The sequence below is a fragment of the Dryas octopetala genome, chromosome 2 (genome assembly GCF_963921425.1).
Source record: "Dryas octopetala chromosome 2, drDryOcto1.1, whole genome shotgun sequence".
NCBI classification, from domain to species: domain Eukaryota; kingdom Viridiplantae; phylum Streptophyta; class Magnoliopsida; order Rosales; family Rosaceae; genus Dryas; species Dryas octopetala.
This window is the reverse complement of record NC_141367.1, coordinates 30,971,328-30,994,979: the sequence shown is the minus strand read 5'-3', so window position 1 is coordinate 30,994,979 and position 23,652 is coordinate 30,971,328. Positions and strand designations below refer to the sequence as shown.

The following is a 23,652-nucleotide window of genomic DNA, read 5'->3' as shown; positions in this document are numbered from 1 at the left end:
TATGTCTCCTGGGGTTTTAATAATTACACATACACCCCCTGAGGTTTCAAAACTATTGCATATAACCTCCTATAGTGAGACGAAAAATGATGAAAATTATACAAAAAGGCATGCTAAGTAGGGGTGGGCATTTACTACCGAAATACCGAAACTGAACCCGTACCATACCGTACCGTGTCAATGTTATACCGAAAAACAATACCGATTATATACCGTACCGATACCGTACCGTACCGAGTCTAAATCGGTATGGTATAGGTATGAAACTTTCAATACCATGAAATACCGTACCGTACCGATATATTTTTAATTTAATTATTTAATATTTTTTTAATTAAGTGTTGCCATATTAATGGCTATTTGGGCAAGTCTATAGACTATAATAGACTTGCAAGTACTATTGCTCATAATTAAAGTAGTGTTTATTGCTTGTAACAACTATTATTGTGTATTTGTCTTAGTTGTTTGTAATAAGCCATAAGGCTTAAGTACTAACTATCATTGTGTATTTGTGTTAACTGCTTGTAATAAGCCATAAGGCTTAATTAATACTATTGTTTTTGACTGTTTTTTATTGTTTGTATTTTGTAATAAGCCATAAGGCTTAATTATTTTGGCTTTGAGGACTGTCAGGTTGAGTTTTATTTTATCTTTTGGTTGGGAAAAAGTATTTCTTTTTTGTTGTTAAATATTGTTTTTTGACAAAAAAAAAAAAGTTTAAAATATTGGTACATACCGAAACCATACCGAACCATACCGAATTCATAGAACACTGGTATGGTATGGTACGAGTTTTAAAAATGTCCATACCATACCGATACCGTACCGAATAAAAATTTCGGTATGGTATCGGTATAGGGCTCGTACCGTACCATACCGTACCGTGCCCACCCTTAATGCTAAGGGGTTAAATGGCCTAATAAGATTACTCAAGGTGTAAGGTCCAACCTCAATATAAATATTTTTTTTCTCTTGTAGGGGGTTATATGTAATAGTTTTAAAACCTCAGGAGGTGTATGTGTAATTTTTGAAACCTCAGAGAGTATATGTGAAAAGACGATAAATCTCAAGAGATGTAAATATAATTAACTCTTTTCGATTGATGGATTTGAAACAAAGAGATATTGCCTCCTTTTTCTGTTTTTTACACGCTCACAATCAGATATCGATCCACCAATTCATTATTCATGTTATATTTTCCTTGGGTAAATCTTGATGTGTTTCTCAAGGTATTATTCAGATTCAAACACAACTCGAGCGATATAACCAAGAGCTCAAATACTAATTGAGAGTAGGATTTTTAAATTAAAAAAAAATTGTTAAAGATCTTAAACAAAACAAATTGTGATTAATTTTTTAAAACTTATTTATAAAAATAATGTATTAGACTATTAGTATATAAATATATAATATCTTACTTGTTAAAAAAATGTAATTTAAAATAAATTTGAAGTTAAATAAAAACAGTGTGACACACAAATAATGAGTAGAAACTCACAAATAAATAAAAGAATCAAGAAGACAAGAACTAGACATTGTCCGGAATATGACCGTTGAATCCAGCTGCCACGCCACGTCAGCATACGTGGTCTCCTCGTGGTTCGTGAACTCAGGCAAACATAAGCCCTCTGAATCTGATAAGGGCATAAGGCCCATCAACTCATCAAGCGGTTCTGGGGTAGAATTTACTGCTTTACTAGTTACTATGCAACTGCATGTAAATCTCAGCCGTTGGATCCCTGACACACGCTCTTTGATCATCTGCTCCATAAAACCCCTCACAACGACAAAAAATCCCACCTCTTTATTTACAAACTGAACCCTCTTTCCCAGTCATCAGTTCGCACAACACCACCACTCTTCCACAGGGACAGTCCTCAAAAGGAGCTCCCTTTTCTCTTTTTCTTCCTATTCTCTCTAGTCGTTTCTTTTATTCTGTCCCTTTTGGTTTCTTTGGGTTTTGCTTAGATTTCCTTTCTGGGTTTTCTTTTGAGATTGCTCTTGTGGGTTTTGGTTTGTATGGTTTTGGAGGACAGAGGATTGGCTTGGCAGTGAGGATTCAATGGCTGTTCTGCTGCTCTTTTTCCTTTTAGCTGTCTCCGTAGTTTCTGCTGATGAAGGTGAGCTTCACTTGCGGCCCATGGTCTCTGCTTTTATGTGTTTTTCTTTGTAGTTTTGTTATGCCTTCCGAGTTTTCAGTAACTCTCTAAAAACTTGAGCTTTCCTTTGTCACTAGTTCTATACTTGTGTTGCTTATGATTAAAATCTAATGGGTCTGTCTATTTCTGTTTCCTTTCTCATACTTTGCATGTTATTTGTGTGCTTATGTGCTAAAGACCCTCATTTCCTCTTCAAGTTCCATCTTTTTGTGTCTTGGTATGTTTCCTATGTGGGTTTGTCTCCTTTTTCTGGGTCACTTTTAACTTTTAAGTTTGTTGAAGCTAAATAGTAGTTTTTCCTTGTAAATCTGCAACGTCTCTGAGTTTATTGTGAATAATAGTTCTGAATAATGTCCCCCATTGATGAAATCTCTGTAATATATACCCCTTTATTTATTTTCAAGCAATCTCCTTTGCCACTGTTTTGGTCAATGGTTGAGCGTTTTGAACAGAAAACAAAATTTCTATAGTTTAGAGTGGTGCATTTGTGTTATTTACTATGTTTTCTTCTTTTAAGTTGTATTTGAAATTTCTATCTTGCTCCACTTAAACAAATTCTTCCTGAAAAATGCGGAATAGGAAAAAAAAAAAAAAAAAAAGCAGAGGCCTCTGCGAGAAAATTTTCCCTTGTTGAAAGCTTCTGATCTGTTCTCAGCTTTTTCAATCAACCCTATTGCGTCCCAGCTGGGCCAGCTCATTCGGCAGTCATTGTAACCCTAAACTACATATTCCCAAATAAATGTCCAAAATTTTGTGGGACCAAAATACCCTTATTGGAGGATGCAAAAGATAAGTGCTAAATGAACTGGGGGTTCTGGGAATTTCTTCAGAGGGTATGATTGTCATTTTAGTCAGGAAGGTAACATGTCACGAGTAAGTCCAATACATATATGCATAAGCCCATCACCTGGCTTCTCTCAACTACTCCGTTTATGGAACTTGTTCTGTAGAGCATTGTCAAATTCATTTTTTTAAGCGTGAAGAGAAAAGTTGAAAAATTACTTGATTATATTAATATAAGGTGTTCACAGTAGGCCTTTTAGAATATAACCAAATTAAGCAGGCAATGTTATCACTTGCTTTAGTTTCTGGGATTATAACTCCACCTTTTTGTTGATTGATATCCAGCTTGTTATGTAAGTTAGTGGGAGCTATTTAGGCTTGTTTTCTATTATGGGAGGGTAAACTCTCACTTTTCCATGAATGGTTTCCTACTGCTTCAACCCTTGATATACCATATAATATACTTCTGACAATAATAACATAGCTAAGATTCTATATGATCCTTGAGTTTTCGGGACTGTTTCTCAGTTGCCACTTTAATTGAATGCCCATCACAGCTGTTTGGTTGTATCATTATGCATGTTTATGGCAAAAGAGTAATATAGAGGAATCCAGACCCAGCTCGAAACATATGTGAATTATTGTTCTCTGTCAGACTCACTGCAAAAGAAGACAAATTCATGTCTGAATTTAAATAGTACCCTTCCCTTTGTGGTATAATCATAGGCTGTCCACTTGATGCAATTACTAATTAGTGTTTAATGTTACTGTTTTATATCTATCTTATTACCTGCAGAACTTAAATCGAATGATAAGAGGGTACCTTGGCCCCATAATCTGGTGGAGACATCATGACTACCTCTCTAGACAAGAGATTGTAGCATTGCCTCTCTAGACATCATCTACTCCTTGGCCCCATAATCTGGTGGAGACATCATGACTACCTCTCTAGACAAGAGATTGTAGCATTGCCTCTCTAGACATCATCTACTGGCTAATTATAATTGTTCCTTCAAAAGCCAATTTAAAATGGCAATGTAGTTATTGTTTTCCTGAGGATCTATAACATCAAAACATAATTAATTACATGTCAGATTTATGAATTATACTTTCTATGCTATATACATGATCATGTGTATTTTGAAGATGGAAGAGATTCTGATTCATGGGAGATTTGCTTGTCTAAACTTGCACTCTTTGTTAACTTTTGTAGATGCCTTCATTGGCGTAAACCTTGGTACGGACCTCTCTGACATGCCAAGCCCAACTCAGGTGGTGGCACTTCTTAAAGCTCAAAATATTCGACATATCAGGCTCTATGATGCAGACAGGTCCATGCTCCTCGCTCTTGCAAATACAGGCATCCAAGTGACTGTTTCTGTTCCCAATGACCAGCTCCTTGGGATTGGTCAGTCTAATGCCACTGCAGCCAACTGGATTGCTCGCAATGTGATAGCCCATGTCCCTGCCACCAACATCACAGCTATAGCTGTTGGATCTGAAGTCCTAAGTGCCCTCCCAAATGCTGCTCCAGTCCTAGTCTCTGCCCTAAAGTTCATTCACTCTGCGCTTGTTGCATCTAACCTTGATCGCCAAATTAAAGTCTCGACTCCACATTCTTCTTCCATTCTTCTTGACTCCTTTCCACCTTCCCAAGCCTTCTTCAATCGCTCATGGGACCCAGTCATGGTTCCCCTGCTCAAGTTTTTGCAGTCTACGGATTCATATCTCATGCTCAATGTCTATCCATATTATGATTACATGCAATCGAACGGTGTGATTCCTTTGGACTATGCACTTTTCCGCCCTCTTCCTCCAAACAAGGAAGCTGTTGATGCTAATACACTACTGCATTATACTAATGTCTTTGATGCTGTTGTCGATGCAGCTTATTTTTCAATGTCCTATCTAAACTTCACTAACATCCCCATTGTAGTGACTGAGTCAGGCTGGCCCTCCAAGGGTGGCTCATCAGAGCCAGATGCCACACTTGACAATGCTAACACTTACAACAGTAACTTAATTAGACATGTACTTAACAACACAGGGACTCCTAAGCATCCTGGGATTGCTGTTAGTACTTACATTTATGAGCTCTACAATGAGGATTTGAGACCTGGGTCAGTCTCTGAAAAGAATTGGGGACTTTTTAATGCAAATGGATTGCCAGTTTATACCTTACACTTGACAGGTGCTGGAACTGTGTTGGCAAATGACACTACGAACCAAACCTTTTGTGTTGCGAAGGACGGTTCTGACCGAAAGATGCTACAGGCAGCGCTGGATTGGGCTTGTGGACCAGGGAAAGTTGATTGCTCAAGTTTGCTGCAGGGGCAACCATGTTATGAACCAGATAATGTGGTTGCACACTCTACATATGCTTTCAATGCATATTTTCAGCAGATGGCCAAGTCTCCTGGGACTTGTGAATTCAAAGGGGTGGCTACCATTACTACCACAGACCCAAGTATGGAATCTTAACATTTTTATTTGTATTATGGTATCATATATAGGTGGACTAGTTTACTAGCATTGATCATCTAAATCTTTGGTAGTGAAGACTGCATTGAAAAAAAAAACATTATAAAACGATTGGGTTTTAAGTTTTTAGAAAACATTGCTACTTGAGAAATTCTTTTGACTTTAAGAAGTAACATCACACAAAGAGGTTCTGTAGTGTGTGCTCTGCATTTTTGCTGGTTTTCTTCTTGCTTCAATACTAATGTATTTCGTTGTCAATTGATGCAGGTCATGGTTCTTGTATATTTCCAGGAAGGTACAAGTTAAAGCTTGCTTATCTTATATGATCATAATTTAACTTTTACTTGCATAAGACTGCCATGAATAGCTTAATGAACCCTTTGTTTCCTTTTCCTTTTTCTCCTCTTTTTTGTGAATGTAGTAATGGTGCAAGAAATGGCAGTTTCATAAATGGCACATCACTGGCTCCATCTTCAAATTCCACAACTTCTGGGTGCCTGTCACTATTTTTCGACAGTGGTGGTTCCTTCACAAGCTCTGTGATCATTGGTGTCTTAGTTCTGAGTGCAGTTTTCTTGTAGAACAACATGAATGTGTATTTTCCTGCAACTCTTTGACAGAAGTGGAATATTTTTTACACATTCAGTTTGGCACCTGTTGGAAAACTTGCAGCAATGCCCATTTTTGTACCCTCCCCAGGGAGGAATTAGGGGGTGGCAAGCTTGATTGAACTGACCAGCAAGTAGTTGAAACTTGAAAGGTGAGTTGTCCGTTGGCATTTGTAGAAACAAATCAGAGGGAATTTATGATTATTTGTGTAACTATCTTGTTTGCGTAATCTGATTTCCACCAAAGGTTGTATTCTTTAAATCGGACTTTGGTCCGTCCATTTATTCTGCATGATGAATTCAAGAGAGATCTTTTATGTAAATGTGTCTGTTTTTCTTTCCATCCGGATTCTATCTCAGAACATTTTGTGAGAGGAACAGAACTCATCATGTACAAATTATTCATGAGAGGCCCATGAGAATAGCTTTTAAGAGTTTACAAGTACAAATTATTCATCCATGTAGTACAAATTTCCAATGAATTTTGCGTAACATACATCACAAACGAAACCAATGGACCCTGGAACACAGCACCCATTATTGGCATGTTGCTTACAATATGGCTTATTGCAGAAATTACATTTGGGAAGCTGGAGCCAGCAATCTGAACACAAGATATCTGCACAAACAGCCTCTTCTATTTCTTGTGAATCCACGCATCCGCCACATTCTTGGCACCTTGGAATGCAAAAGTTGCAACCCCTGCAATCAGTCATCGACCTCTCTCTCTCTCTCTCGCATGCCCTCCTTGGACAGTCGAAAATCATCCTAACCTCCTCGCATTTTGGGCAAACTTCCACATCGATTGCAGCATGACCTTGATCATGTCTTAACGTTGGCAAGTCCTTGTACTCATGAAATAGGAGAGGCCAAGATCCTGGTTTCTCTTTCTGTGACTGGTTCATTTGAAGATAAGACGCAAGGGTTTCAAGGTGTTGTTTGTTTATGTTGTAGATGCCATTTATCATTAGCCTCTTTAAGCCGTGGGGATGTTCAGACAATGTCTTCACAGCTCGTATGACTCCCTCAGGTGTTAAGCCAGTGCATGCCGGAAGGTAGAGCTGAATCAAAAGCAAACAAGAAATGAGACACTAAACTTTTTTTTTCTTATTAAAGTAATTCCTACTAATCATATCTTATCCATCTACAATGTTAAAAATAATTACGCTCATACCTTGTTGATAAGAGGGTTTTGCTCTACGACCCGTTGAAGCCCATCATCTTTAATCTTCGCACAGTTCATTAAAGCCAAAGATGTCAACCTACCATTTGCCTTGGATGTGATTTTCATCAAAATCTCATCAGACAACCTTGAGCTCAATGGCCCTTTGACGATGATATTCAGCCATGACAATACATACTTGTTTACTGCATCTCTCAGTGACGTGCAAACTTGGCTCGTGGAAAGAAGCTCAAACAGAGGAAGGTAAGCTAAAATAAGGAATAAAGCCTCGTGTGGTGGCCCTGCTTTTTGCTCTTGGATAGTAGAGGAATTATCAGAAGGCAGAATTGGTTCCTTCTGTGGGGAGTTGTCAACAGCTTCAGTTTCTTGGTGCCCCAGATACTCTGAAATCTCCATGTTTTGGGGTTTAGTCAAGCAATGGTAGCGGTATGGTCACGAATTTAATAAGGGAGAGAGAGAGAGAGAGAGAGAGAGAGTTATATGAGCGGTTTGTGTAAGTCTTAAGTCGGCATAAAGAAAATATCTTAAGCTTTTCTTTCTTTACACGCAAATAACGCTGCATGGTCCAATGCTTCATGTAATCAAAATTTCAACAGCATTCTAAGATATGGATACATGAGACAACAACATTTCACTGCAACAAAATGTTGTGCTGAACGGAACAGGAGATTTTGCAACTTATCAGAAGGAAATACCACTCATTTGTGCTTTTAATTTAGAGTCGTGAATGCAGCATACAAACTACAAGAGGGAACACGGATGTTCATGATTATTTTAAGGCTATAATTTTACATATAAATTGACAGTGGAAATTGTACTGTCATCACAGAGAGAAACATAGAACTAAAATTGGTGGAAACTGTCAATGGTCCAAAGGCTCAACGGCTGTTTTGAAAAGAAGGATGTGAACTTTGTCGATTGAAAAATACAAGAATCCCCCAAGGGAATGTGTGACATATGAACCAAAGCTAGTTCCCACGATGCAGTGCCAAGCTGGACCATACGATGAATCAAAATCCTGTCAGGTAACAGAAATGCATTGTCAACTCTCTATATGTCAGAGTCAAAGATTTAAAAATAAGTAAAAATGAAATCAAAAGATTCCATATTCTAGGAACCAACCAATGTAGCAAAATGAGACCCGCCCCTCCCAAAAAAAAAAAGGCCTTCCTGCAATGAGAATAGCAATTTGCCAGACGCCATCACAGATTCCAGTCAATTTCACAAGGAGCAAGATTTTAGAAGTCAAATTTAGAACAGAAATGAGAGTACTCTGTGTGTGTGTGTGTAAGAGAGAGAGTGCAACTCAATTTCATTCAAGAAATTGTTCAAGTAGAATGATAATTGAGGTGTCAACCTGGCAGAACCTAAGCTGCTTGAGGCTATAATCCTTCATACAAGTCCTAGAGACAGAAAAGTGATTTCAGACTTTGGCTCCCAAATCTCATATAGAAACTTGGGTTACACTAGGTGTAACAACAGGTCAGTGGCAAAATCAAGCCTCCTCCAAGGCTCCAACAACTATGAAGTATCACCATATATGCTTGCTTAACTGATAGTCAATTAAGCAAACTCATAGCAAGCCGTGGTCCAAGTCCTTTCATTTCTCTTTCTTTTCCATCACTCTTTTTATCCTAGAGTACAGATACATCAGAACCCAGAGAGGTTAATGTGTATTTGTGCGCGCATGTATCAGACTGAAACTGGATCATTTATTTGATCAATACCCATTACTCAAAACACTTCGATTGACAATGCAAACATGCCCATAATCGATTTTTAAACTCACACACACACACACTACAAACCAAAAAGATCAAAACCCAGAAAGACAAAGAGAAGCCATAATCTGATTATTAAGGCAAAGATGTGACCTTCTTAAGGGCGAGAGCAAGGCGTTTACTGTCGAGCTTCCCAGGCATGGAGTCAAGGTGGTCACGCGCACAGTGAAAGGCACGGTTTTGCAAAGGGATGGGCATGTCAGAGGCCCTAACTCGGACGTTGAGGCGGTCATGGTGGTCTTGATGCTCAACGGCTTTCTTCTTCTGTATTAAACTGCTGAGGAACTTGCTTCGCCTCTCCAGCTCCAACTCTGCTCCCTCCATTTGTGTCTTTGTTGATTCAGTCTCTCATATCAGTCAAAAAAGACTTTGTTTTAGAGGTCAGTGGGTGGCACTGTTGTGTATTCCATGTGTTTGGAAAAAGGTCTGAAAGAAGAAAAGGATAGAAAAAAAGAGAGAGAGAGAGAGAGGAAGAGAGGAAGAGAGGAAGAGGGAACAGAGGTCTCGATTGCAATGTTGTTTGGGTTTTTTTTTTGTTATATTTTCTCTTTGATTTGTTTGTCTTTTGATGCATTGTTGCGTATGGACGAGGTCGTTGGAGTAGGCGTAGAGGCGACAGCTTTTGCATACTTTGATTACGGAAATTGTAAAAAGCTACCCGACCAAAACAAACGGTATGGCCCTAATGCCGCAAACCCAGAACTTCTGCCCCTTTTGCTTCTTTTTTATTTGCTTCTCCAGAGGAAAAATAAAAAATAAACCTTTGTGGTAGACTGGTAGTGAAAGAACCAAACAATTTTGGCACCTTTTTTTTTTAACAATAACAAAAATGTATTTTTCCTCTTTCAAATTGGGCATGTGATAGTACCTAACTTGTTCTGAAAGGGTGAATGGCCTTTCAAGCATCTAATACAACTGGGATCCGTATTTCCTGTCCAAATCTTATATACACAAAAGTATAGGACATATCAGATTGTGTGCATGAAATATTAATTGGTGTGGGTTGGGTAGGTATCTTTAGTAAATGGACCGTCTATACATATATATTATACATACCATCCTATTGGGTCATACGTTTATTAATAACAAAAACCTTAATTCACAAGTTACTTTTTTTTGTTTGTTAAAAAAAGGGAATAAATTTTGGAGCAGAGCATGTGCAATAGGTAAATATGTAAATTAGATTGAATTGGGCATATGTGATGTCATTGCAATGGCCAGAAAGCCAAGTTGAGGAAATGAGAAAGGTATTGAGTGGCGTCGTAAGCGTCAACAAAAAAAACACGGTAATTGTCCGGTAATTGCGGGAATAAGAAAAACAAAAAGAGAAGATGAGTGGGCTGATGGGACCCATAAGGCCATAAATAAATAATGTTGAAAGCTGGCTTGGACTCCTTTATGTTCCCTCATTCAGCTTCTAACTTTGTAGGTTCAAGTTTGATTCGTTTGATGTAGATAAAACAGAAATATACACACAACACAAATCCACCTCATTTATATAGATTATAATGCACAGAAATTAAATACATCAAACCAATTCATTACAAGAAATGAACAATCATTCAACATGTTCTTCTCTTTATTTATAATGAACCTATTAACTCCGACGAATATTAAACTTTTTTTTTTTGGCCAAGCGACGAATATTAAACTTAATGTCTCAATATACATGATATACAGATAGCAACTGGTAATTAGGGTTTGATTGTATTTATTTATCGCGAGTCATGCCTTCCTCCACCACAGGAGCCGCTGGAGTCATTGCCACTTCTCGGTTTTTTTCCTCGATATTTCCATGCCATCCTAATTTCATTCATTCATTCATTTGTTAATTACTAGTAAAACATGATCGATCATCAACACTAATTGAACCAAGTCAACGCATCAACAACAAAATTATAATAATAATAAGAAAAAAAGGTTACTTGCTTCTAGATAAGCCAAATCCCACTCGGTTTGAAATGAAAGCGTTTGATTTGATAGTCTAGTCTTGTTTCTATAAAAAACTACTTAATTACAAACCTCAAACAGATGATGACTACTGACCAACAACATTTGAACAACACTTTCCATGTTGTTTCGTGTGATATTGAAGAATTCTTTACTGTTATTATAATTAAACTTGAGCATAAGCAAAAAGAAGGTAGCAATTAATTAATAATGAAGTTCATCCTAAAGCAAAAGAAAGGAAAAACAAGTAGTAGGAGTTGATTGATGAATTAAGTATAAGAATTAGAAAAGAAAGAATGAATGAGTAAATACCGATGGACATGTCGAAACCGCGAGTTTGGAGCTCGCGGTATTCCTGGCACAAGGCGCAGGGCTCACAGAAGCAATGGACCAAACAGTCCCCACAAGGGCTCTCCTCCAGCGTGTATTGCTGTCTCATCTTGGAGCGGTAGAAGCATGAATAGAACCATGGACAAGCTGTCACACAAGCAATCAGTGTGTACAGGGCTCCACTTGCACCGCAAGCTACAATTAATTACCACCCAGTTCCATCAGAAAAAAACAAACCAAAAAAACCAAACCAAACTTAATTGGATCGATCATTACATGTAGACCCTTTATCAACAATCTCTGCAATTTTGCCAAAAGTGATGCATGGGCACCAAAATGTTACGCAACCTGCAATTAATACCAACCAATAGTCAAGTAAAGGAAATGGGTTCGTTAACTTAATTGAATCTTAAGGTAGCAGGGGCGGTACTTACAGTTTTTGGGATCGGAGAAGCAGTCACAGAGCCCAGTGGACCAAGGGACCGGAGCTCTGGGGCGAAGATGTGCAGGAGGTAGGGTGTTGTCATGCTGATGACTCGTATAATACGGGTCGGTGGAGCTCACCGGAATACCCGTGCTCGGGACATCCGGGTCGGAGAACTTCTCATATGCATTTGGGTTTGCAGAGTACATGATGAATAATTGGGTTGAATGAGCGAATGGAGATAAGAAAAAGACTTGAAAATGGATTGATTCGTAGACAGAGGATTAGAGGTGGGTTTCAATAAGTAGGGTCTCTCCAAGATTAGAATGCCCACCTTAAAACTCACTCCGTTGACTCTGACTATTCCTCGTCGTGCCTGCGTGTGTTTCTCGGTAACGCGGAAACGACACCTCGCCGAATGCATTGTCCATCGGAACATGCCACGTGGCACCTGCTACGTACTGTCTTCTTCTTTAACATCACAAATCAAATTACCCGACAAAAAAAACAAATCACAGATCGATCCAATTTTTACTCACAATCGAATAATCAAATTTCAAAACAAACCTTCCCTTTCGTACCTGCAATACTTTTGATTTCTGACAAAACTAATAATATATGTAACTTGTATTATTGTATAATAATACTTGCAGGTCATGCACTCACATATTAAATTCAAAATTTGGGCACATATTAAATTCACCGAAACTGGCTCTTCCAATTTATTTTTGGAAGATGCTATTCGTTTTGTCTTAATTGAACTTTAAAATATATAAAAAATTAAGAAATAAAAATTTTAACCATGTTGAATAAATTAGGGCTTGTTTATCAGTGCTTTTAGAAAGTTTAAAAGTTCTTTTTAAAAGTCAAAACACTTTTACTTATGTTTAACAAAAAAAATAAGAAACACTTTTGGATTCTAAAAGCACTTAGAAGCGTTTTCGGATGAAAGTACTTTCTTAGGAAGCGCTTCTAAGTATATTAACAAAAAACACTTAATTTTTTTTTAAAAAAAATCTATAAATTTCTAATAAAAGTGTTTTCTACATAAGTACTCCCAAACCGGCCTTAATGTCATGAAAGTGGAGAAACATAAGTTGGAAAACAATTGTTGGAACAAATAAGCAATTTCTATTTTTTTTCTTCTTAAAACTGGCTCTTATAATTAAAAATATAAAATATGTGAATCCAGTAGTCCAGCAGAACTATTGAGATGGCATTCTGGCAAATCTACAACACTAATATGTGATATAATTATTCAAGAGAAATTAATCAGTATCCCCAAAATAATTTCTCCTTAATTAGGATGGTGGACATTTGTGATACAAGTGGAAACATTGACCAAGGCCACAAGTTTGTGTTTCCTCGGCTTTTTAGTCAATTGGGCTTCGCAACCGTTTCGACCCAACCCAAGCTTTCAATGGTCTGGACGCTGGAGTATTGATCAAGGAGTTGGGGTCCAGTCCAATCTCCCACAAACCATGAAATGTAGCCCATCTCCCCATGCAACACTTTTTGTAATAAAATTGAAGACTGCCATTTCTTATACTTTCTACCACGTCAATATTATACTTTAGTCTACCAATTACATACTAACTTTTGATTCTTCTTTTGTAAGAATTAGTATGCTACGGTTCAAACGTTTGTTCCCGGGCATAAATGAAACATTTTGTTTCTTCATTCATTGAGATTTGGGTACAATTAGAATCATCTTTTACAACAATTGGTAGGGTGGGTGACATTTGGCGCACCACTACTACATTCTCATTTCCTGATTACATTCCAGAAATTAATAGTGGGCTGAAAAATAACCAAGTAGGCCCACCAAGGGAGCATTGATGTACGTTGTGGGCTCGGACTCTTGAAAGAAAGGCCTCGAGTCTGGGAACGCATCTGTGCTATTCGTTGGGCCCCCCACGACTGCACCAACCAGCAAATTGGGGTTGGGATTTGGGCTTAGGTAATAACGAGATCCTGCTTTGCAACCAATATGGGCCGGGTGGGCCTGCACCGATGGTAGTGAGCTGCCCCTGTGGTGTATCCTCTGTGGGTAACGTGCACCATATCCAACCATGTACGACATCCTCAATGGATTATCACCAAGAATGTAGTCCACCTGGAAACACAAAAACCCACATCATGAAATTACAATACTATCCCCAAATTTCCACATAATTCCAGAAGCATCCCTGTTCACGTGGGTGCCCAATGGATCAGGGCCATTGAATCTGTGGTCAATCTCATTTATAGATTGTGTTGATGTACATAGTACAGACAAATGTAGAACAATCCATAATATTATATGTGCCAGTGAGTTAAAGTAAGAGAGGACAAAATCAAAATCTAGCCGTTAACTTGTCTGATCTAGATATGAGATGGTCCCTAGATTGAATGGCCATGGAGTCATTGGGAGGCTGAGAATGAGAATCATAGGGAACATTGGGTTCTTATTTACTTACCTGGCGTTTAGCCAATTGTTTGAGGAAAGCAGGGGAGGCTGAAGTCTGGCCACATGGCACAAATTTATTGGCGTGGCTTAGATAGTTGGAATAAGCCAAAAGTAGGAATGAGAGTGAGGTTACATGCTGCATGTTACTGCCTCCAGGCTTGAAGATCAACCCACCTTAAAAGGAAGGAAAGGGTAAACTTGGATTTAACAACCCATTAGCAGCAAAACTAAGTAATTAAAGCCTGACCTATTCGATCCCCATTCCCCACACATGTACTCAAGAAGTAAAGAAACACAATTTTCCCATCAAGCAACAAGCATATATGGCCCAAGAATTTGATATAATAGACACATTATTTTCTTTTCTTTTTTTATTTAGTATAAAGAGAAAAATATATACCAGGAGAATATTGGACTTGAGGATGAGAAATTCCAGGCAATATCGAACAAATAAACCCATCTGCATTTTGCTTGAAAGATGCGAAATAATCTGCTTTTCCCATCAACACTTCCTGCCACATATTTTTACAGAAACGAAAAAAACAAAATGTTAATTTCTTTGTCTGACTGACACATTATGTATAGGCTATAGCTAGCTACGTTACAATTGCCAAAAACCCAATGAACCCAATATTCATGAATCAAGATAATCTGACTTTATTTTTGAACCTGCTATAATATATATATATATATATCTATAGTGCACAGATATTGACCAAAAGAAAATCTGTAGTGCACCGATTAAGGGTATAGACTGTATAGCAGATAGTGTGCACTGTAGATATGATATATGTATGCGTGAAAGGATTGCATGTCATTTGCGAATTTTGAAGTCTGATACTGAAAAGGCCTTAACAAGAAAGAAGTCGTAATCAGATTGAAGAAAAGTTATATGTACGAAAATAATGGCTGATGGACTAGTATGGGAAGAACCATCGTTCCTGCAGCTTTTAAGCACATGCATGGAGCAGTGCCTCACTGATTAATTGGAATGGGACCCACCAGAGCCAGCTCTAAAGATGGCTGAGAGCTCTGGACTTGGACACCACCAGGAATGGATCGCTTTGCTTTTTTTGATTGAAGGGACAACACAATGCCAAAAGGCCCAAAATCCCATTCACGGTATTCACCCAACAAAAAGTCACTTCTACCCCTTCTGTATTACCCTCGTTTCCCTCTTAATATCCCTAATGGAATGGCATTATCGACTCTGCCTCTCGTTGTATAATTTGCTATCAAGAAAATAAAACTCGTTCCACATGAAAGCCTAATTGTAAGCTCCATTCGATCATGTGCAAATCATCAACATTCATGCACCTTTTGCCCAATTTTCTTGACTATTTTATCAACATTTTTGAACTTTACACCACCTATATTTTTTATTCATTTATTCCAATTGATCTAAGATGTACGGATGTCCAGAATCAGGTACTTTCTACACCCACTTAAAGAAATAAACATCTTTAACCTATTCATGTTGATCCAAACAGTATGCTAATGGCCCACTAAAGACATGATCTACAATATAAGAAGATGAAATTTGCACAAATTCGATGTGAATATGTGATACTTGAAGTTGTTTATTTTTTTATTAATTAATAATATGGTTCTACATTTAGTCATTCCACTCTGCACTGCACGTGATTCGCAGACCATACAACATTACAACTATTCTGAATTAACACATTGATTAAAGAAATAGTTGCCACGTTCCGAACAAGAGTATAAGGACAAAAAGAATAAAACACAGATTCAGACATAAACACTTAGATAAGCACACATACACATGACATATTATATATAAAAAAAAATAGTTAAAGTTAATAGGATGATTAAGCACTAAGCATGGAACGGATTTATCAATCTAGGATGGGGTCAATATTAGTTAAGGGTTTCAGGGTTTGGTTCAGTAATTAATTAAGATAAGAGGTTAATTACCTTGGAGAGGAGGACGTTAATCCCAGCATGCTTGTTATCCCAACCAAACTCATTAATGGTATCTCCAGCTCTCAACACCACCTCGTTCCTCTCTATGTATTCTCTGTATTCGCGCCTCCGTGATGCCTTGTGCAACCACGCTGCTCCCCAAAGCAACTCGTCCTACAATGTGAACAATAATAATATTTTAAAATCACCAAAATTTTGGACTTACTCGCAGATCCAACGGCTGAATATCAGTGTGATCATAAATTCAGCAAAGCCAAAAAGCTTGCTGACCTGGAAACCGTTCACGTCGCAGTAAAACGGGCACACCTCCTTCCGCAGGCTGGCGCTGTACGCCCCTCGGTGCCTATCAGCAAACTCGAACACCTACAAACATAAAACGGTTAAATCCGCGAGCAGTATATTTCTACATTTTACTTTTACCCGAGGTTAGAAAAAGGGTGAGTGAGTCTGAGTGTGTGAAAGTGACGTACCCTAACGGCTCGATTGAGGAGCAGTCTGGAGTACGCGGGGTCACGTGACCTGAACACGATGGACGCAGCGGCCAGTGCAGCGGCAGTTTCGCCTGCCACGTCAGACCCCGGGTGGTTCCTGTCGATCTTGTACACCGCGCGACTCGTGTCCATGTCCTCCGGCCTCTCCCAGCAGTTGTGGTCCGAGTAGGCGTCGCCAACCTGGACGAAAACGACGTCCGGCTCCGCCGTCGCCTTCAGGAGATAGTCCGTCCCCCACTTCACGGCCTTAACGGCGTTCCTCTCCTCCGGTCCCAGGTTTTTCCCGAAGTCTATAACGCTCCACGCCAGCAACGTCGTCGTAAAGGCCATCGGGAACCCGAACTTTATGTTGTCTCCGGCGTCGTAGTACCCGCCCGTTAAGTCTACCTGCAACGTAATGTCAGTAAAATAAATCACGGCGTTAGTTCTAAAATTTTCTTCTCATTTTCTTAAAAAAATGGGGGAGTGAGGGAGGGTGTAGGGAGTGGGGATTACGCCGGCGGTGGATCCGTCATGCAATGCGGAGTCACGGCGCCATTTTAAGCGTTGATCCGGGGGGAGCTTCCCCGAGCGTTGGCCTTCGAAAAAGAGGATGCTCTTGCGGAGGGCGTCGTAGTAGTCCTGGCCGGCGCTGATTGGACGAAGGAGGAGGAGGAGGAAGAGGACGAGAGCGAAACGAAATGCGGGAACATTCCCCGGGAAGCAGAGGGTGTTTGGCGCCATTTTTGTTGGGGGTGGGAGCACTTTAGGGGTACCGTCGTGTGTTCTTTATAATGAAAAGACGTCATTGGATTCCAGAGTTTGGGCCAACGGGTGGACACCACGTGGAGAGAGATAAGTGGATGATGTTCGGATTCCAAAGCAGAACATGCCTCCCTACTGACTGGGTCGCTTGGGTCTTTGACTCTTTGGACTGGGTTAGGAGTTAGGACCCAAGCGGTGGTAAAATTAGGTTGTACAAAGGCTATAAGCTTATAAGTTATGAGCGACGGTGGGGTGTGCCGGTGTGGTGTGGTGGATCACGTATACGAATTTACGAAAGTATAAGGGAGGTGGGATTTGATGGGGAACATGTGGAAGGAGTGAGGGGTGTTGGGCCCATAGCGCATTACAGGAAAAGTTACATTGATTGAGTCATTTCATTTTACATTGCAATTTCCAACAAATATAGAAGTATGGAGTTTTGACGTGGAGGGGAGAGATTGAGAGAATGACTCTGAAGCGTCAGATAGGTTGACTGTATGAGTTTCTAAGGTTGCAACTTTAGACCAATGGGAATATGGATTGAGAGATTGAGGATGGCATGTGATCTTTGATTCTCTGTTGGACAAAATTAAGGGTAGTGCGTACGTAGTATCTACGGTTGGGATATGTATACAGTCGCAGTAATTAGATTGGATTGAGTGGTCCAGGTCCACCACACATTTATGATTTACGAATAATCAATAATACCAAGTTCACTGCTATACACATTTGATGTGCTTTTCTTTTTCATTATATAACTTGACACGTAATCATACAGGGTGATACAATACGTATATACACCTATTTTTTATATAGATCTTTTGATAGTCCCGCTAGATGCTGCACAAGAACTGTAGGTTGCCCCCCGAGCACCGAGGGTTAAAGCTGGGGAGAAAGTAGTCATGCTACAAAAACGGGGGTAGCACCTAATTCAATCAATAACTGCACATGTAAAAAAGTGGATTAAACCCCTATTTAAGTCCGAGATAAATGATAATTAATTGATGGATATAGGCATATTAGCTAAATTATATAGATACGGCTTTGGAGGAGGTAGCCAGAGTCTTGCTAGCTAGTCCCCAGTTAGTGAATTGGTGATGCATGTGACTTGTTAGGTATCATAGTTAAGCAAGCTTTCTGAAAAACTATCTACATTATTAGCAAACAGTTAATGTTACTTTCAACTTTGAATCAATTATTGGACTTCCATGTGCATGCAACAACACCATAAGTAGTACTGCTGTCGTAACGCATTTTGGTAAGTGGTAACCCAATCTTCTCACTCCCTAATCAAAGACACCCAAAGCAACCCCACCCAATGAATTACCAAGTTGATGCTACAGCTTACCTTTCTTTCCACTCACGTTTTTTAGATGAAGACAAACTTTTCCGACTCTGAGATAAGCAAATGGGTCTTATCTCAATGATATATAGTTAGTCCGTCCTTGTTAGTAGTTTCAATGGGCCTAGATTGGCAAAGCTATTTGTTGATTCGCTTGAACCGCAACCCAGTTAAGAAACGAATTTGCATGTAAAGCCTCATCAAATGTCAGCCCACACAGCCCAATAGCCCATCATTTTTCATTCCAAAAGCCTGTTCATAATTTTGGCACATGTTTGAGGATAATTAGTAATACAGTAATGCTACATATACCACATTTTTATACTATAATTTTATACCACCTTATGTGGCAACTTACATGTCATTCATATATTGGATACTAAAAAATAAAAATAAAAACCCAAAAAAGAAAAGAAAAACTTTGTCCAATAAAATAATGACACGTCAGATGGTATAAAAATGTGGTATAAAAATGTGGTAAATATAGCATTATTCTTAGTAATATTCGCATCCATTATTATTAACTACAAAAGTTAAAGTTACAACTTTAGCTATAGCCTATAGCCGACCAAGAAAAAAAACTATAAGCTATAGCCTGTCCTTAATTTAATTAATTAGAGCCTAGCTTCAATAAAAGTATCTATTTAGGTTCAATTCCTTATTCAAAGGCTTTAACTTTCACGGAGTACGGTAAATGCGGACGTACACACTGAAAGTTAAAACCAGAGGACTACTTTTGTTTGATACGTAGACAGTTAGAAACATAGTGAGCCCACAATTATTCTTGATATTAAAGATAATTAAATTAGCGGATTGATTCATTAATAATCCAATTGAGAGATTTTGAAAAAAAGAGTAAAAAGAAACAGAAGCTCGGGTTTCTTTTTGTTTATATCATGTTCCAGAAAATTAGTGAGCTAATAATCAATTTCTAACTGACGATGATTATTGTCCTCCTCCGAAGTTATGTGACATACAATTTTTCTGTTCAAATAATTTGACCCGCATAGTTTATGGCAAACACACTATTCACATGATTTAACAGGTCGATTTTGTTTTGGGTGATATGATCGTTCAACTATTTTTCATTCTATTTCAATCATATTGTTATATTTTGTTTTTTTTTTCTTGAAATGCGAAACTTAAACCCATTTGAAAATGATAGCTAGCAATCAATACATTATTTTATACATACATGAATTAAATAATGTAAATAATTATAAACCCCCTAGTTAGAGAAAAAATCTCTCATAAACCCCACCCAAAATCTACTTCTCCCATAACTCCCAATCTTACACTTAATATTTTCCTAAACCCCCTAGTCAACTAATACCCAGCCAAGTTTGACTCCCTATCTTTTAATTTTTCAGTTTTACCTCTTTTATTTATTTTTAATTTTCATATAATTTTAATTATGTTTTTTTTTATTTAGTGTAACTGAATTCTTAAATTTAGTGTAATTGAATTTCTGAAATTCAATTTCAGAAAAAAAAAAAAAAAATATCAGTTTCACAAAAATTCAATTACAGTGACGTCAGCGCGCGTCAGGGTGCGTCAACATGCGTCAGAAAGATAATTTAGGATTATAAGTTATAAGGGATTTTAAGAGAGTTTCTAGATGGGTGGGGGTTTAGGCAAATTTTTTGGGTGGTTAGCGGGTTTAAAATTACTCACTAAATTAAATATCGGCATGCAATTAATAGTAAAAATTCGATACCTAGTAAATATTATAATGAAGTAAACAGATATATTTGATTCCATCCATTAATATAATTAACCTTGTAGCTGCAATTCAATACGTACGTGCACGTAAGGAGTGAAATTTTGAAAATTTCGGCGAAATTTTTGTTTTTGGGGGTCTCGAAATTTTATACCATATCCGTTAATTTTCGTTAACTTTTCGGTGAAATTTCGAAGCAGTTTCACGTACAATTTTGTAAAATATCGGCGAAATTTCGCCCAAATTTCGCGACTGTCTCTGCCCTTCGGTCGTCCACATCACCTTGGCGCCGAGAAAGTCGTCTTCGATGGTCTGGCTGTTGGGGTCGAGCTTGAGGACGATCTCGTTGTGCTTTTTGCCAATGACGAAGTGGGGGAGGAGGCGAGCGACGGCGCGAGGCTGGCTGAGGAAGGAGGGATGAGGCGAGCGGGCTGGCTGGGGAAGGAGGGAGGAGGCAAGCCGCAGGCGCGGGCGGCGCAAGGAGTGGGTTTTGGTCGCGGGAGGTGGGCGCAGATCACTGGGCGCAGATCACTGGGCGTCTGGGCAAGGAGGGAGAAGGAAGGGAAGAGTGGAAGACCACTGGGCGTCTGGGCACTGGGGGAAGAAGAGGAAAAGGAAAGAAAAAAGGAGGAAGGTCACGGGGGAAGAAGAGGAAAAGGAAAAAAAAAAAAAAAGAGAAAAGAAAGGAAAAGGAAAAAAAAAAAAAAAGAGAAAAAAAAAAAAAGAGAAAAAAGGAAAGAATTTTTTTTTTTTTTTTTTTCTGAGGTAGATTGAGATTTATTAGAGTCTTTAGGCAATTGGAAAGAAAAAAAAAAAGATTTGAGATTTTATTTGGAGTTTGATTTGGTCATTTTGGTGTTTCGTTTAGTTGTAACTTGTAAACATAAATTATGAAAAAGAAATTTATCCCCTTATTATGAAGTTTCATTTTCTTAATGTTTTGGTTTTCTAATTTTGATAATTTGTAAAATTGAAATTTTAGGTAAATAGTTATCGCCGATGCTACCATCGGATTGATTCTATTTTAACCCAATTTGGCTTAATTTAACTATTGAAGACCATTTACAAGTCCCTTTAAGTAAACTTGCTACTTTCCGTTGTCACATTGGTGATTTATTTGTGTAATTTTATTATGTAATTATTAATTAGTGAAGTATTTTTTTAACAGTATTGTCTCCGGCGCACATTATATTCATCACATATCACATGAAATCTACTATATTATTTGATTTCTTCAATGTTTTTTAACAATGTAGTAGATAATATGTTAAATAAACATATGGTCAAGTTTTATTCAAAATTTTCATATTTTGATAGCAATTTTCGTCTTTTTTGTCTAATTTTATCAAAATCAAAATTTTAATCGAAATTTCTGCGAAAATTTCTGTTGAAATTTCCATCGAAAATTTTCTTGAAACCGAAATTTTACTCATTGCGTGCACGTATACTATGATACTATCTAGGTTATTAATTAACTCAACTTATTCGTCTGTTATTTATTTTGGGTCCCACTCAATATTAAAAGTTAAACTCAATACATGTTAGTTTCTATACCTTTGTTGAGAAATAGGAAATGCAATAGTACTTAAAATGCTGTAGAATTAATTAAGGGTCAGTTTTATGAGCCACACTATTTTACATACCATTTTTACTCTTTTTTGGTAAAGCGATAATATGGTATCGGTACGATATTAGCATACAAAATTTTAACAAATGTTAATTTTTCAATCATCATGCCGGTACCTTATTGATTATAACTAACTACAACAAATGTTGATTGTAATATAATATTGGCACTGTGTCGTCGCTTTGATGTCGTCGCTTTGACGAAAGAGGTGTAAAAATAGTATGTAAAATAGTGTGACTCATAAATCTGATCTATTACTTAATTAGGGTAGACATTTCCCCTCGTTTAACGCAGCTGAATTTGGCAAAATGTTTAAATCACAATGATGCATTGCATGGGTAGGTGGGCCATTTGTTCATATTACTTCATAATGACCCATTGGAGACAGCTAGCTTTTTAAAGCTGAAATCATGGTTTCTTTTATGTATAATCTTATTTTAAAACACAACCTATAGGCTATAGCTACCTCTGTGATTTTCAATTGCATATGAATGTCCATCTTTCTCTTTTGAAAAACTCGCAACTTTAAACCAAGAAAATCTGGGCGGTCCCGCCAACAAACACAAACTCATAACTTATGGCAAGCTTTTACATGGATGAGGGTGATGTTTTCCTCATCCTGTCCGCATATCAATACAATCAAGTCATGAGATTACTTGATTTGAGTCAATTGCGCCGATCATCTCGTGATTCAATTATATCTTCTCCCAAAAGCTCCAACAACTAATTCATATATATATATACTTGGGATTACAAGGGCTTATTTACTACACAAAAGTTCACAAACCAAATATTCTATCAAAGTATGAACGTAAAATTTGCTCTCGGTTACAATATATTTTCAGTATTTCCAAACACTGAACTAGGAATGTCTTAATTGGCTTATAAAATGTATCGCTAATGACTTTCCTATAACTTCTTTTTCTAGTTGAATAAATGGTTATTTGACCCTCAAAAAATGGGAAGGGGAATCAGGGAATGACACTTTTACAAAAGTCATTCTGCAAAAACAAATACAAATCTAAAAAACTAATAAAGTGAAAATTTGAAGTAGTTTTAACTTTTACATATGATAAGCATAAGACACAAACAAAGTATTCAGCTCAAAAGGTCTAGACACCAATATCTTATTGTCTTGGATCATCTATACAATGCATATATATATATATATATATATACACACAATATACACATCACTTCAAAAAGCTATAGAGCTGACCTCCAAGTTGTTATTTGTTAGCGCAGTCACAGTCTTGACGAAAATACTTAAGACTGAGAAGTAAGAAGTCATATGGTCTTTTGCTTTCATTGATACTTTGATAGTGAACGCAGAGCATGCCTGGAAATGTGGAAGGACATGCACATTCCTTCCATTCCAAAAACTAAAATGCTGAATATATACACACACAATGATTCTGTATTTCTGTGGTGGTGCAATTAATAAGTGTTAAGACTTGGACAGTTGGACCCACTACACGCTAAAGGCAATAGTGCTACACCATAAAGTTGCACGCTTGGCAATAGTGGGCAAGTAAACAAAAGAAAAGAAGCTCTAAATTCTCACCCCCTTCCAACTAACGTACCCAAACCCAACTGCCTCCAGAACAATATGGTGGTCGGCTAGCATCCACCA

The 23,652-nt window shown here is 37.9% G+C and overlaps 5 protein-coding genes across 5 annotated transcripts; 1 reads left to right on the top strand and 4 right to left on the bottom strand.

The window, feature by feature from the left end:
* Positions 1–1,852: 1,852 nt before the first annotated feature.
* On the top strand, positions 1,853–6,372 carry LOC147295630 (O-Glycosyl hydrolases family 17 protein). The gene is made up of 4 exons (XM_086230320.1): positions 1,853–2,120; positions 4,156–5,409; positions 5,691–5,718; positions 5,845–6,372. The coding sequence occupies exons 1-4, from the start codon at positions 2,063–2,065 to the stop codon at positions 6,002–6,004; spliced, it is 1,500 nt and encodes a 499-aa protein (XP_086086446.1). The 5' UTR covers positions 1,853–2,062; the 3' UTR covers positions 6,005–6,372.
* On the bottom strand, positions 6,349–7,750 carry MEE11 (RNI-like superfamily protein). Its single transcript, XM_086230321.1, has 2 exons — positions 7,206–7,750; positions 6,349–7,092 (listed from the first exon to the last, which is right to left on the bottom strand). Exons 1-2 carry the CDS (start codon positions 7,608–7,610, stop codon positions 6,481–6,483), a joined length of 1,017 nt encoding a protein of 338 aa, XP_086086447.1. The 5' UTR covers positions 7,611–7,750; the 3' UTR covers positions 6,349–6,480.
* A 142-nt stretch (positions 7,751–7,892) lies between these two features.
* On the bottom strand, positions 7,893–10,233 carry LOC147295628 (Dynein light chain type 1 family protein). The gene is made up of 2 exons (XM_086230324.1): positions 9,089–10,233; positions 7,893–8,232 (listed from the first exon to the last, which is right to left on the bottom strand). The coding sequence occupies exons 1-2, from the start codon at positions 9,317–9,319 to the stop codon at positions 8,077–8,079; spliced, it is 387 nt and encodes a 128-aa protein (XP_086086450.1). The 5' UTR covers positions 9,320–10,233; the 3' UTR covers positions 7,893–8,076.
* A 231-nt stretch (positions 10,234–10,464) lies between these two features.
* Positions 10,465–11,995, bottom strand: LOC147295627 (protein PLANT CADMIUM RESISTANCE 2-like). The gene is made up of 4 exons (XM_086230323.1): positions 11,710–11,995; positions 11,552–11,623; positions 11,258–11,470; positions 10,465–10,798 (listed from the first exon to the last, which is right to left on the bottom strand). The coding sequence occupies exons 1-4, from the start codon at positions 11,906–11,908 to the stop codon at positions 10,707–10,709; spliced, it is 576 nt and encodes a 191-aa protein (XP_086086449.1). The 5' UTR covers positions 11,909–11,995; the 3' UTR covers positions 10,465–10,706.
* A 1,356-nt stretch (positions 11,996–13,351) lies between these two features.
* GH9B6 (glycosyl hydrolase 9B6) lies at positions 13,352–17,706 on the bottom strand. The gene is made up of 7 exons (XM_086231487.1): positions 17,082–17,706; positions 16,566–16,973; positions 16,366–16,458; positions 16,087–16,248; positions 14,549–14,660; positions 14,159–14,322; positions 13,352–13,815 (listed from the first exon to the last, which is right to left on the bottom strand). Exons 1-7 carry the CDS (start codon positions 17,307–17,309, stop codon positions 13,489–13,491), a joined length of 1,494 nt encoding a protein of 497 aa, XP_086087613.1. The 5' UTR covers positions 17,310–17,706; the 3' UTR covers positions 13,352–13,488.
* Between the last annotated feature and the right edge of the window lie 5,946 nt (positions 17,707–23,652).

Bases quoted from the DNA above. Each gene is read 5' to 3' on its own strand.
- MEE11 (XM_086230321.1), bottom strand. From the start codon at position 7,610: ATGGAGATTTCAGAGTATCTGGGGCACCAAGAAACTGAAGCTGTTGAC. The intron at 7,093-7,205 runs GTATGAGCGTAA...CTTTTGATTCAG, and splicing joins AAAACCCTCTTATCAACAAG to CTCTACCTTCCGGCATGCAC.
- LOC147295628 (XM_086230324.1), bottom strand. From the start codon at position 9,319: ATGGAGGGAGCAGAGTTGGAGCTGGAGAGGCGAAGCAAGTTCCTCAGC. The intron at 8,233-9,088 runs GTCACATCTTTG...GTTACCTGACAG, and splicing joins TTGCTCTCGCCCTTAAGAAG to GATTTTGATTCATCGTATGG.
- GH9B6 (XM_086231487.1), bottom strand. From the start codon at position 17,309: ATGGCGCCAAACACCCTCTGCTTCCCGGGGAATGTTCCCGCATTTCGT. The intron at 16,459-16,565 runs GTACGTCACTTT...TTATGTTTGTAG, and splicing joins TCCTCAATCGAGCCGTTAGG to GTGTTCGAGTTTGCTGATAG. The intron at 13,816-14,158 runs GTAAGTAAATAA...TTGTGTTTCCAG, and splicing joins AACAATTGGCTAAACGCCAG to GTGGACTACATTCTTGGTGA.
- LOC147295630 (XM_086230320.1), top strand. From the start codon at position 2,063: ATGGCTGTTCTGCTGCTCTTTTTCCTTTTAGCTGTCTCCGTAGTTTCT. The intron at 5,410-5,690 runs GTATGGAATCTT...CAATTGATGCAG, and splicing joins CATTACTACCACAGACCCAA to GTCATGGTTCTTGTATATTT. The intron at 5,719-5,844 runs GTACAAGTTAAA...TTGTGAATGTAG, and splicing joins TCTTGTATATTTCCAGGAAG to TAATGGTGCAAGAAATGGCA.
- LOC147295627 (XM_086230323.1), bottom strand. From the start codon at position 11,908: ATGTACTCTGCAAACCCAAATGCATATGAGAAGTTCTCCGACCCGGAT. The intron at 11,624-11,709 runs GTAAGTACCGCC...TATTAATTGCAG, and splicing joins CTTCTCCGATCCCAAAAACT to GTTGCGTAACATTTTGGTGC. The intron at 10,799-11,257 runs GTATTTACTCAT...GAATGAAATTAG, and splicing joins CGGTTTCGACATGTCCATCG to GATGGCATGGAAATATCGAG.